Source organism: Capra hircus, chromosome 4, assembly GCF_001704415.2.
Source record: "Capra hircus breed San Clemente chromosome 4, ASM170441v1, whole genome shotgun sequence".
NCBI classification, from domain to species: Eukaryota; Metazoa; Chordata; class Mammalia; order Artiodactyla; family Bovidae; genus Capra; species Capra hircus.
This window is the reverse complement of record NC_030811.1, coordinates 107072972-107087812: the sequence shown is the minus strand read 5'-3', so window position 1 is coordinate 107087812 and position 14841 is coordinate 107072972. Positions and strand designations below refer to the sequence as shown.

General features: G+C 43.3%; 1 protein-coding gene across 2 annotated transcripts in view; it reads right to left on the bottom strand.

Annotated features, from left to right (window-relative positions):
• Positions 1-14841, bottom strand: part of SLC25A13 (solute carrier family 25 member 13) — a 226700-nt gene that overhangs the window by 101909 nt on the left and 109950 nt on the right. For both annotated transcript variants that reach the window (XM_018047391.1, XM_018047392.1), the window contains exon 5: positions 5107-5246. In XM_018047391.1, the coding sequence (XP_017902880.1) occupies positions 5107-5246 (140 nt within the window). The remainder of the gene's footprint in view (positions 1-5106; positions 5247-14841) is intronic.

Sequence of the window (14841 nt, the reverse complement as noted above, 5' to 3'; positions counted from 1 at the left end):
CACCTGCCTCAAGGGTTTATGCTACAAAGCTTCAAGGATTTTTGTTATAAAAGAGCACCTTCATAGGGTATACATTGTATATCTGCTTGCAATTGCGCCTTTTGAGCTGTCAGGCAGAAACACACAGGAATGATGCCCAGACTTGTACACTGTGTCCCGAAAGTTGTCATTCCCTCTGCACCTCTGAGTCTTTTGCACAAAGCCTCTTGACAAATCCTACATCCCCAGCAAGTATTTCTTGAGTTGGGTGGATTGCTCCATGCAAGTAACAATCACAGAAATACTCCCAAACAAGATATTCTATGCTAATATCATTTATGAACAGGAATTCCATCAGGTACAGGATACAAAAATTCCTCTGAACTGGTTTCTAAATATATTGCTTTCAGTATATTAAAAACCCATTTTTCAACTCAGAATCATAAAATTACAGCTTTGCTCGAAGAGCTGAGAGGAAAGAGATGTTGGAAATGTATACAGACTATTCTAAAATCCACACATATATACCCATATATAAAACTACATTCACGGGCTTCCCCAAGTTTCAGGGGTTAGGGATCCACTTTACGATTCAGGGGACACAGGTTCAATCCCTGGGCTGGGAAGATCCCACATACCATGGAGCAACTAAGCCCGTGTGCCACGTCTACTGAAGCCTGCACACCTTGAGCCGCTGCTCCATAACAAGAGAAGCCAGAGCAATGAGAAGCCGGCACGCTGCACTGGACAGGAGTCCCTGCTCACTGCAGCCAGAGAAAGCCCACACAGCAACGAAGACCCAGCGCAGCCAAAAATAAATAAAACTGTATTCACATTCACACGCACACACCATCGCTCATGCAGTTAACTAGAGATGATAGAACCAGGCATAAAAAACCAGCAGCAGTGGGCACAACAGTCTCAAGGATGGTGACAGGACTGTAGCCATTATCCCTTCTGAAATCCTTCCCTGTCTTGAGGAACAGGACTAGGGAGCAGGCTTTGCATCTCTGCTACTTGCTTCAATGCTATCATTTAGATACAAAGTACAAATGAGGCTTTGTACTTTGCATCTAAATGATACAAAAAAAAAAGACTGAAGGCAGGAGGAGAAGGGGATGACAGAGGATGAGATGGTTGGATGGCCTCACCATCCATGAATTTGAGCAAGCTCTGGGAGCTGGTGATGGACAGGGAAGCCTAGCATGCTGCAGTCCATGGGGTCGCAAAGAGCTGGACACAACTGTGCGACTGAACTGAACAAACAAGGCAAATTTAGTTCAAAGTGTCTCAAACTGATTCACCCCTTTAGGACAGAAAGCAGCATGCCAGCTCAGCATTCAACCCATGCCCGTGACCAGCACCGCCTCAGACAATGCCCGGACAAGCATGTGGACACATGGAGCCCTCACAGCCACATGGCGGCCTGTAACGAACACACACCTGCTCCCGCATGCTGAAACATTTTTTAAATGAAAGGGGGAAAGTAACTGGCCTCGCGGAGAACAGCAGTGTCCACCGAGCACAAACAGGAGCGCTTACATGAGCACAGGTAACGCGCCAGAGTGTGAGGCTGCGTCAGCTGGAACCAACCAAGCCACCGTCGAGGCCCCCAGGTTCCTGGAAGCCACAAGCGCGTCTCAGCTGACCCCACAGCTGCTCCTCTTCCTCCTCAGGTGACAAGCAGGGACTTGCACGGTGGCAGTTCTTTTAAGACCTGGGCACCCGCCAGGGAGCTGGTGCCTGTGTTTCTGTAACCTGCCCCAGAGCAGAAAGGCAGGCATCATGCTTAACACAGCAAGAGCCCTAAAGGCCACTGACATCTTTAAGAAGTTCCCTTAATCCAGAAAACAGTCCAAAAGGACAATCAAAGTATTTAACGTTGAGGTCATTCAGAAAAGACTTCAAAGGAAGCATGTGAGTGGGGGCAGTGGGAGAGAGACCCAACGGCAGACGTCAAAACTGGTAATACTCTGGCATTTCTATCAAGACTATCAGGACACACACACAGTTCTTTGAAATCTGGGCCTGGAGTGGAATCAAAAGCAAGGCCCGAATTATCTACCGAAACATCTTAACCTAGTCAAAGTTTAGCACTTGTAATCTTGCTATGAGGTCAAAATCATCCCATGAAGGGCACCAAGGGATGAATGCATTCACCATTACATAGAGAATGGAGTCGGATACAAGTAAATGCCTGCAAGCTGCAGCTGGAAACCTAGTCAGTAAGCCCTGAGTCATCTCTGCCTCTGGCTTGTCCGTATCTTGAGGAAGGCCCAGAAGAATCTGGGTGGCTTATAGCTGACTCATGAGTCCACATAATTGATATCTGCTTAAAGGGAAAGGTGATCATCATTACTACTGCTAACATCCCATTAAGCCTAAAAGTTAATTAGGCTGTATTCCATAAAGTCAATTGGAGGCATTTGTCTCAATAGCATTATCGCAATTATTCCTCATCAAAACGAACACCACCTCCTACTGCGCATGATGTCTTGCGTAAACAACAGCACAAACCTAACTCACAGGCCATCTCCACCTGAGTTACGTAAGCAGGTTTATGTTCACACAGAACTGCAACCAGGAACTCATAGATATTAACACGCTTTTTTTAAAAAATACAAAGGCATGTATTTAATAAATCTTGTTTTATATTTTCAGAGGTTGGGAAAATAAAAGCCAACTAAAAAGTATAACAAATTCTATATATCATAATGATGCATGTGAAAGTCAGAAAGAGAAGGCATCTATGAAAGCAAGCCAGTTATAAATGCTGGCGCCTAAGAATGGAGCCCACAAAATGCTGCTGAATGGCCACAGGGCACAGCACACGTGCGCCCTCGGGCCCTTCCCCTCCACCCAACAGCTGTGCTTCAAACCACTCCTCAGGGTTCCGGCAAGGTCTCAGGCACACAGGAAAAAGGCATCACGAAGCCCACTGCCATACCCACTGCTAATGTTACTAATAACAGAAGAGAAGGTAGCTTGAGGAGGTGGATGGGGCGGTGGCCAGGATGAAAAGGTGATGGAAAGCAAGAGAGCGGTAAACCTCCAGGAAAAAAAACCAATAAGCCATGACAATGTCATATACAACATGAGGGTTATGGTCAACACTGTAATAACTGTTACTACATGTAACTACATGTTACTAGACGTATCATGGTGGCCATTTCATAATGTATGCAAATGTCAAACCACTACCAGTTCAGTTCAGTTCAGTCGCTCAGCCGTGTCCGACTCTTTGTGACCCCATGAATCTCAGCACGCCAGGCCTCCCTGTCCATCACCAACTCCCGGAGTTCACTCAGACTCACGTCCATCAAGTCGGTGATGCCATCCAGCCATCTCATCCTCTGTCGTCCCCTTCTCCTCCTGCCCCCAATCCCTCCCAGCATCAGAGTCTTTTCCACTGAGTCAGCACTTCGCATCAGGTGGCCAAAGTACTTGAGTTTCAGCTTTAGCATCAGTCCTTCCAAAGAAATCCCAGGCTGATCTCCTTCAGAAAGGACTGGTTGGATGTCCTTGTAGTCCAAGGGACTCTCAAGAGTCTTCTCCAACACCACAGTTCAAAAGCATCAATTCTTCGGCACTCAGCCTTCTTCACAGTCCAACTCTCACATCCATACATGACCACTGAAAAATCATAGCCTTGACTAGACGGATCTTAGTCAGCAAAGTAATGTCTGTGCTTTTCAATATGCTATCTAGGTTGGTCATAACTTTCCTTCCAAGGAGTAAGCATCTTTTAATTTCATGGTTGCAGTCACCATCTGCAGTGATTTTGGAGCCCCCAGAAATAAAGTCTGACACTGTGTCCACTGTTTCCCCATCTATTTTATACAGTACACCTAAAACTAACGTAACACTGTACATTAACTACACTTCAATTAAAAAAAGAAAAAGATGATCTCCTTGGCAAATTTTTCCTGAGGACCCAGAATTAAAATACAGCAAACCAATTCTTTTAAACAAGTCTTTTAAACATTATGTCAATATTTAATAATATATAAATAAAATTGTTAGAGAAACAAAACAAATGCATAAAAATCTGAAAGAGTGGTTTATCACGTAGACCTACATATTATACAGATATTGATCTCTAGTGACTAAACAGTATCAGAATAACACCATCTTATGCTTTGGGAGGAAAACTAAACGGTGGTCATATTTTGTTATGAGTCTTCTGTTGGTGTCATCAATGGCCCAGTGAAAGCACCCCAAAGGGGGAAGTGAAGAGCGGAGGAAGGAGGGACTGGACCGAGGGGCATGCCAGAAATGCAGACAACTCCCACAGAGCCGAACGCCAGCTATGGAGAGCATGTGCCCTGAACAGTGTTTCTCACACTTGGCCACACAACAGAAGTGCCTCAAAAGACTCCAAGCACCAGGCAGGCCCTCTCTGCCCTTCACCACAGACACAAACACACACCTGACACACAGACGCTAATCTCTAGAGGTGGGGGACCAAAACAGTACTAGTTTCAAAAACTCCCCAGGTGATTCCAATATGCAGGCAAGTTTTAGATCCAATGTCTTTTCTATAAAAGGCTAATAATTCTACAGTTAGATGCTGATGATGACATCTGTGCATTTCTCAAGGGATAACAAAATTATTAGTAAGTAGTCGTGGAACCAGTCATAAGCCAAGAAGTCAAACTCGCCTGCCAGTGCAGAGGTAACAGATGCGAGTTCAGTCTCTGGGTGGGGAAGATCCCCTGGAGTAGGAAATAGCAACCCACTGCAGTATTCTTGCCTGGAGAATTCCACGGACAGAGGAGCCTCGCGGGCTACGGTCCGTAGGGTTGCAAAAAGACACCCGAGTGACTTAGCACGAACACAGTAGTGGAACCACTCATAAGCCCAGAGTTTGGGTTCTAATTCGCCCTTCCTGATGTACATAACCTTTCAGCAGATCACTTAATTTCCGGGGTCCTCAGAGTGTATTCCATTAAGCATGAAATGGTTCTACAGAGTGTGTCAGAGCCTGTTTAACCCTATAGTTTCTACGTACTAATGAAGAAATACTTCCGAATAGGATGGTTTGGCCAGGGTTAGCAAATTTGGATTGGGATCCTAGTTTTATTTATTCATCCATTCTTTTTAACTTTTTACAAGAGTTGGACTCACCAGTAAAAACTGAGTGAATTCTGCGTAGGTCAGGTGTCTTTTTCTTTCTTTTCCAAAGTGTAGTTGCACAAATTCTGAATCCCAGTTAAATGGAATATGTTGATGGATTGTCGTCTGTCCAAAAACTTGCTTAACGTCCTCTGAAGAAAGAAAAAGAAAGGCTGATTACAACAAAGCAGATTAAAACAAAGCAAATCAGGTACTTCCTTCTAAAACCTGTTATTAAATGCATATTCCTACGCTCTTTATATAAAAAGGAACCCCACTTTAAAAACGCAGGTTTTAAAGTCATGGCAGAAATAGATGTACGAGTCTGACGGAGCAGAAGGAAACAATCCCATCCAATAAAACAGAAAAAATCAAGAGGTCACACAAACGCAGAAAGGCCTGAAGGCAGCAGCAGGCCAGCATTAATCAGCTAAGTCTCGTATCATCATCTGTTCAGTTTCAACAAATATTATTTTCTAGGCACAGAAAATATAAATCAGTCTTCAGTGGCAGGAAGCTCACACATTCATAAAGACACACTGAGAACGCAATACAACTCTTTAATGTAGCCCTCCTTATCAAGCTGTTAAAATGTTTTTAAGGACTTGGAAATGAGATATAAACCTTCAAGCATATATTCAACAGCGCTAAGACTTAAAAGAGTTTTAAAACATTCCACTGTTCACCAGGCCACACTTGAAGGCAATGGGGAAACGAGCCAACAGTCCAATCCTTTAACTTTATCCTGAACACTCTGACTTGACACATACCAATTCTCCCCCTCTTTTTACCCTCTACTATGGGGTTTTCCCAGTAGCTCAGACCGTGAAGAATCTGTGTGCAATGCAGGAGACCCAGGGTCCATCCCTGGGTCGGGAGAAGGAAATGGCAACCTACTCCAATATTTTTGCCTGGAGAATTCCATGGACAGAACAGCCTGGTGGGCTATAATCCATGGGGTAGCAAAGAATTAGACAGAACTGAGCAACTAATACTTATAAATAAAAAAAAAACCTAAAGACAAAACTGTAAGGGGACTGGCAGAGAACAGAAAAAATGATACAAAAAAAACCCCTACTTTTCTAAAGCTTCATGTTTTTATTTACTAGTCTCCCCACCTTCCAACAAGAGTGTATGCTTGGAGGGTACAGGGACACAAATCACATACCTGGATTTGTCCTGGCCTTCACATCTTTAAATATATCTACCAAACCTGCTCACTTTTATGAGCAAACTGTGCCTACTACCTTGCTTTTCTTCCCCTTTGCAACTATTTTAAAAAAGAAAAAAAGAAGTAAATTCTTTAGTTCTCTAAAGGGTGCCAAAACCTTTGGCATGTATTTCCACTGATTCCCCCAAATTTCCTACTTCCAACCCCCCTTACACCCACAAGTTTTTATTCCATGCTTTTAAAGTTTCCAGAGAGTTTTAAAGTCTGGCCATGAAGAAACAGTAGTGCTGCCATCAGCATAAGATTGGGTGTGTATCTGCACGGAGGAGGCAGTAAAAATCAGAATTATGCCAGCCATAAATTTTATAAAAGATGGCAGAAAACCTCAGGCTGGCCCTGATGAGGACAATAAAATAAAAACTTTTTAAGTGTAACCCTCAATTTCTTTGCATTTATTCCGTTTCTCTACTTTAGGAAGAAGAGAAAAGAGAGAGCGCCAGGACATAAGAAAATGAAGTGAAACTAGAATTGAGATTTAAGAATTGAGCCACTGGTGGCTCAGTGGTAAAGAATCTGCCTGTCAATGCAGAGACACAGGTATGACCCCTTGTCCAGGAAGATCCTACATTCACTCAGTTCAGTTCAGTTGCTCAGCCGTGTCTGACTGTGACCCCATGGACTGCAGCACGCCAGGCCTCCCTGTCCATCACCAGCTCCTGGAGTTTGCTCAAACTCATGTCCATCGAGTCAGTGATTCCATCCAGCCATCTCATGCTCTATCATCCCCTTCTGCTCCTGCCTTCAATCTTTCCCAGCATCAGGGTGTTTTCAAATGAGTCAGTTCTTCGCATCAGTGGCCAAAGTACTGGAGCTTCCACTTCAGCATGAGTCCTTCGGATGAATACTCAGGACTGATTTCCTTTACGATGGACTGGTTGGAAGTCCTTGAAGTCCAAGGGACTCTCAAGAGTCTTCTCCAACACCACAGTTCAAAAGCATCAGTTCTTTGGTGCTCAGCTTTCTTTATGGTCTAACTCTCACATCCATACATGACTACTAAAAAAACTATAGCTTTGACTGGATGGACTTTTGTCAGCAAAGTAATGTCTCTGCGTTTTAACATGCTGTCTAGGTTGGTCATAGCTTTTCTTCCAAGGAGCAAACGTCTTTGATGTGACCAAAAGAAAGAAACCTTTTAATCTATAAAATCTATTAATTTACATTTTCAATCTATAAAAAATGTTTATATACTATAATAAAATTTTAGAGAAATATACAAACAAAAATGACTTTTTGGCCATTTTTCTGACAAGCTGGAGAAGTAGAGTCCTTTCTGCCAACCATTTTGATAAAATAATGGTCAATGAAATAATCATAGGATAACTATCAAAAATGAGGTCCTTCCTTTTCTTGACCTCTCCCTCAATGTCCTATAGGAAGTAAGGAAAGATATTAACTGGAATCATGGGTGGATGGAAAATAAGTAAAAGTCATAAAGAAATGATGTCTCTGGGGAACAAAAAGGCCAGCACTGCAGACCTTGAGGAGGTTAGTGATACAGCTGGAAGAGCCAAGTTCATGATGAAAGTTTAGTGTGCCGTAACAGAAGACTTCAGAGGTGACAGGACATGAGATCTATGTGCTGTGCTGTTTTTGTATTGTTGAGGTCATGGCCCTTAGAATCTTAAAAGTGACTACTTTGTGCCCCCATGGACTGTAGCTCACAGGCTCCTCTGTCCATGGGACTCTCCAGGCAAGAACACTGGAGTAGGTAGCCATTCCCTTCTCCAGGGGATCTTCCTGACCCAGGGGTCAAATCCAGGACACCTGCACTGCACAGATTCTTTACCATCTGGGCCACCAGGGAAGCCCAAATGAGGCGGTGGCACAAAATAATATGACTTCCATCCTTATTAAGAAAAACAGGTTAGGACACGGACATGCAGAGGAAGACCATGTGAAGTCACAAGGAGAAGACTATCATTTACAAGGAGAGAGGCCTCAAAAGACACCCACCACGCCAACACCACGACCCTGAACTCTTGCCTCTAGAACTGTAAGAATTTAGTTTCAGTTGTTTAAGCCACCCAGCCTGTGGCACTTTGTTACAGCAAGCCCAGCAAACTATTACAATGAGCAACAGGAACTTCCCTGGCAGTGATGAGGAAAATTACCCTCTGTATCTCCTGCCAGCATCAGGAATAAGAGAGACATTTACAAAAGCAGGCATGTTATAAAAAGGGTGTATCAGCTGGATAGTAAAATCAATTAAATGTAGCAAAAATGTGTTTTAGGTTAAACACATGCAAACTAAATGTTTTAATACAAAAAAAAAAGTAACAGAAGATATTAACCTGACATTGGCATATAAAGCTAAGGCATTTTTAAAATCCATTTTAATATTTATACGCTATCAGTTCAGTTCAGTCGCTCAGTCGCATCCGACTCTTTGCGACCCCATGAATCGCAGCACGCCAGGCCTCCCTGTCCATCACCAACTCCCGGAGTTCACTCAGACTCACGTCCATCGAGTCAGTGATGCCATCCAGCCATCTCATCCTCGGTCGTCCCCTTCTCCTCCTGCCCCCAATCCCTCCCAGCATCAGAGTCTTTTCCAATGAGTCAACTCTTCACATGAGGTGGTCAAAGTACTGGAGCTTCAGCTTTAGCATCATTCCTTCCAGAGAAATCCCAGGGTTGATCTCCTTCAGAATGGACTGGTTGGATCTCCTTGCAGTCCAACGGACTCTCAAGAGTCTTCTCCAACACCACAGTTCAAAAGCATCAATTCTTCAGCGCTCAGCCTTCTTCACAGTCCAACTCTCACACTCATACATGACCACAGGAAAAACCATAGCCTTGACTAGAAGGACCTTAATCGACAAAGTAATGTCTCTGCTTTGGAATATGCTATCTAGGTTGGTCATAACTTTTCTTCCAAGGAGTAAGCGTCTTTTAATTTCATTTCTGCAATCACCATCTACAGTGATTTTGGAGCCCCAGAAAATAAAGTCTGACACTGTTTCCACTGTTTCCCCATCTATTTCCCATTATATGCTATAGAAGTATAAATTAAATAAATTTAGGTTACTCAAAACTTAGTAAATGAATTTAAAATACATCTCATATATCCCCTCCCTCTTGAACCACCCTCCCATCTCCTTCCCCATCCCACCCCTCTAGGTTGATACAGAGCCCCTGTTTGAGTTCCCTGAGACAGCAAATTCCCATTGGCTGTCTATTTTACATAGGGTAATGTGAAGTTTCCATTTTACTCTCTCCATACATATGTACACCTATGGCTGATTGATGTTGATATTTGACAGAAAACAAAATTCTGTAAAGCAATTATCCTTCAATTAAAAAATAAAATAAATAAATAAAATGCATCTTATTCTAACCAACAATCTTATTTTTCCTATAAGTAACTATCATTTATTGCTTACTAGAGTTCTGACTCGAATTCAAAACTGTGAACTCTGAACCCTAAGTACAGAGTTTTCTCCACTATTCCGTGGGAGTCTGTCTCTCTTATGCAAATGTCTGCCTGAAGAATTGAAATCTCATCCCCCTGAAGTTTAGAGCTAAATGTGATCTCTGAGACATGTTATCTCTACAAACTGTCTATCCTACAGATCTGAACTACTGATGTGTTTTCAAAAAGATAGGTCTAAGTATGCAGTTAGGTCTGTGTGAATATACATTTTTTTATCTATCTTTTCTTTCTACATAGATTATTAGCACCTTTCTACACAGAGGAGAGTGAAAAAGTTGGCTTAAAGCTCAACATTCAGAAAAGTAAGATCATGACATCCGGTCCCATCACTTCATGGCAAATAGATGGGGAAATAGTTGAAACAGTGGCTGACTTTATTTTGGGGGGCTCCAAAATCACTGCAGATGGTGACTGCAGCCATGAAATTAAAAGACGCTTACTCCTTGGAAGGAAAGTTATGACCAACCTAGACACCATGTTAAAAAGCAGAGACATTACTTTGTCAACAAAGGTCCATCTAGTCAAGGCTGTGGTTTTTCCAGTAGTCATGTATGGATGTGAGAGTTGGACTATAAAGAAAGCTGAGCGCTGAAGAATTGATGCTTTTGAACTGTGGTGTTGGAGAAGACTCTTGAGAGTCCCTTGGACTGCAAGGAGATCTAACCAGCTCATCCTAAAGGAGATCTGTCCTGGGTATTCACTGGAAGGACTGATGCTGAAGCTGAAACTCCAATACTTTGGCCACCTGACGCGAAGAGCTGACTCATGAAAAGACCCTGATGCTGGGAAAGATTGAAGGTATGAGAAGAAGGGGACGACCGAGGATGAGATGGCTGGATGGCATCACTGACTCGACGGATGTGAGTCTGAGTGAACTCCGGCAGTTGGTGATGGACAGGGAGGCCTGGTGTGCTGTGGTTCATGGGGTCACAAAGAGTCAGACACGACTGAGCAACTGAACTGAACTGACATAGATTATTAACAAAGACTATATTTTTCCCATCTGGTTCTTCCCCATGCCTGCACTATGGTGGGCATAGAGCAAATAAATACTCACTAAGCTGTGGCTGAATTTATGAATTTAACTGAAGAAGAAAAGGTTTACAACAGTGTAGCGGGTTGAGGACAGTGGTATTAACCTTTTGAGGCACTACAGTTTGCACCCTACTGAAGTCACTTCATCAATCATATCCTAAGATTTTAGTGAAGTGCATAAGGATCGTTAACTGGGCTTCCCTGGTGGCTCAGTGGTAAAGAATCTGCCTGCCAACGCAGGAGATGTAGGTTCAATCCCTGGTCTAGGAAGATCTGCTACAGAAGAAAACGGCAACCCACTCCAGTATTCTTGCCTGGATAAGCCCATGGACAGAAGGGCCTGGCTGGCTACAGTTCATAGGGTCACAATGAGTTGCACATGACTTAGGGATTGATGCCCCCCCAACACACACATAAGAATTATCAGTCTTGCTTATAGAAGTCTTCAGGCCCTCTCCTAGACTGATACAAGTGGACTAAAGAAGCTGCATTTTAATTAACATCCTACATTTTTCTAGGACTTCCCTAGTAGCTCAGCAGTAAAGAATCTGCCTACAATACAGACCCTGGGTTTGATACCTGGGTCAGGAAGGTCCTCTGGAGAAGGAAATGGCAATCCAGTATTCTTGCCTGGGAAATCCCATGGATAGAGAAGCCTGGCAGGCTACAGTCCCTGGGGTCGCAAAGAGTCAGACACGACTTACTGACTGAACCACCACCATGTTTTTCTAATTTAAGGGTCCAGAACCTCTGAAAAACACTGTCCTAATGGGCTATAAAAGGGTTTTAAACCCCGGATTGAAACAGACCAAAGGTATGAAAGGAAGGAAGTAGGAAAGATTTTTCAGGAGGGCTAATGTAAGGCAGTAAGTGTACACACCGACCACTTGGAGACCCCGGAGACAGGCAGGTCGTACAACCCGGTGAACAACATTCACGTCCTGGCCTATGTGGCCAGTGTTGCCTGGAGCTGGACAGTGTCCAAACTACATGGGCCCAAGGACAGTGTCCATCTTCAGGTCTCCTCTGTTCTAACACACTGGCCACTTTAAAAATGCCAGCCGTCAGCCAGTCTGCCCAGGTGGGAGCACTGTGCCAGGTCTGGGAAGCAGAAGGGCCGGAGAAGACACAGTGCTGACTCCAAGGCCAGTCCTCGAGAAATAACTGAACAGCACATCCGAACACCACGCTGGATTAAGGGCTAAAGGGCCAGGGTCCCTAGCAGCAAGGAAACACAAGTCTAAGGACGGATGCATTTAAAAAGTAGGAGAGAAAAGGCTTCCCGGAGAAGATGAAACTCCATCTGGGTCCTGAAAGTTGTGGAGGATTTATTCAGATGCATCTGTGAGTGAGTTTTTTCAGTAAAGAGCAGCAGCATGAAGAAGGGTTCCTTTCTTTTGAAGTGAATTAAGGGTCCAATCGGAATACTGAGGATCAAAGCCAGCTGTTGTCACTGAGACAGGACAGATCCTGGCTGAGGTACTTAATAGATGCTGGCATCACTTGCCAGCAGCGGGTATTATTTTTCAGATCCTAAGATCTTGACACAACATTTGTGGTGAAGAAAAGGTCACTATGGGAAGAACAACTGGTCATGGAATTCTATAGGAAAAACAGAAAAAATAAAAAAGACCTGGAGTTTTTTTTATTATTTGGTAAAATCTCTACAAAATTTCTTTTTCACTCTCCAAACTTACCTAACAGAGGTTTGTGTACTAAAATATTGTAAGATTATCAAATTCTAGTTAAACAAACCAAATGATACGTGTAAGAGGGAAGGAGGACTGCGGACAAAGGAAAAGTAGCAAGGTTTCTGTAGTCATTTTAGTTGACTCATTGGAGAAGACTCTGATGCTGGGAGGGATTGGGGGCAGGAGGAGAAGGGGACGACAGAGGATGAGATGGCTGGATGGCATCACTGACTCGATGGACGCGAGTCTGAGCAAACTCCGGGAGTTGGTGATGGACAGGGAGGCCTGGCGTGCTGCGATTCATGGGGTCGCAAAGAGTCGGACACAACTGAGCGACTGAACTGAAGTGAAGTAAAAGGAATAAAATACTTAGGAAAAAAATTAACAAAAGACAGGCAAAACCTATAAAAGCTATAAAACATTGTCGGAAGAAATGAAAGACCTAAATAGATGGAAAGACAGTCTGTAGCCGGGAGGACTTAATGCTCTCCAGATGATAATACTCCACAAAGTGACAGAGGCACTGTAATCCTTATCAAAAGTCCAGCTACTGTCTTTCTAGAAACTGAGAAGCAAATCCTAAAATTCACATAGAAATTCAAGGGGCCCAGAATAACCAAAACAACCTCAAGAAAGAAGAACAAAGTTGTATTTCAAATTTACCTCAAAGCCACTGTAATCAAGACTATGTGGTATTGGCATAAAGATAAACATATAAGACAAATTGGAGCAGGAATTGGCAACTCACGCCAGTATTCTCATCTGGAAAATCCCATGGACAGAGGAGCCTGGTGGGCTACAGTCCAAGGGGTGGTGAAGAGCTGGACACAACTGTAGCGACTTAGAACATAAGACAAGTGGCACACAATTGAGAGTCAAGAAATAAACCTTTACATTTATGGTCAATTAATTTCCAACAAGGGTGACGATTCAATAGGGAAAGATCTGTCTTTTCAACAAAAGCCGCCAAGACAACTGGATATCCACATGCAAAAGAAGGTGGAACCTACCTCACATCATATATAAAAACTAACTCAAAAATGGAGCAAAGACCTAAATGCATGCTTGCTAAGTCACTTCAGTAATGTCTGACTCTTTTAGACCCTATGGAGTGTAGCCAGTCAGACTCCTCTGTCCATGAAATTCTCCAAGCAAGAATAATGGAGTGGGTTGCCATTCCCTTCTCCAGGGGATCTTCCCAACCCAGGGATCGAACCAGCATCTCTTATGTCTTCTGCATCGGCAGTAGGGCTCTTTACCACCAGCACCACATGGGAAGCCCAAAGACCTAAACGTATGAGCTAAAACTGTGAAGCTCTTAAAGGAAAACATAGGCATAAATCTTTGTGACTCTGCATTAGAAAAGTTTCTTAGATATAATATTAAAAACACAAGCAACAAAAGACAATAATATATAAATTGGACTTCTTCAAAATTTAAAACTTTTCTACTCCAAAGGATACCATCGACAAAGTGAAAAAACAGAATACAGAATGGGAGAAAAATGTTGCAAATCATGTATCTGATAAAGAACTCTGGAATAACATAAAGACCTCTCGCAACTCAAATAATAAAAAGACGATTCATTCAATTTTTAAAATGGGCAGAGGATTTGAGTAGACATTTTTCCAAAGAAAAATGGCCAATAAGCACATGACAAGATGTTCAACATCATTAGCCATTAAGGAAATGCAAATAAAATGAGATATCACAATGAGATTGCAGAAGGGCATGGCAACCCACTCCAGTATTCTTGCCTGGAGAATCCCATGGGCAGAGGAGCCTGGCAGGCTACCGTCCATGGAGTCACAAGAGTCAGACGTGACTAAACCACCAAACCACCATCACAATCAGATACTACTTCACCCCCACAAGTAGCAAGTATTGGTGAAGACGTAAAGAAACCTGAAATCAACATGCATTGACAGCGGGAATGCAAAAGGGCACGGTCACTTCAGAAAAGAGTTTGGCAGTTCTTCAGAAAGTTAAACACAATTACCAAGTGACCCAGAGCTTCCCTGATGGCTCAGACGGTAAAACAATCTGCCCGCAACGCAGGAGACCCAGATTCGATCCCTGGACTGGGAAGATCCCCTGGGAAAGGAAATGGCTACCCACTCCAGTATTCTGGCCTGGGAAATCCCACGGACAGAGGAGCCTGGTGGGCTACAGTCCATGGGGTCGCAGAGACATGACTGAGCGACTAACTACTAAGCGACCCAGCAACTCCACCCCTAGGTTTACGTCCAAGAGTAGTGAAAACTCATGTTCACATAAAAACCTGTGCACGATGTTCAAAAGCAGCATTATACACAACAGCTAAAAAGTGGAAACAACCAGATTGTCCGTAACTG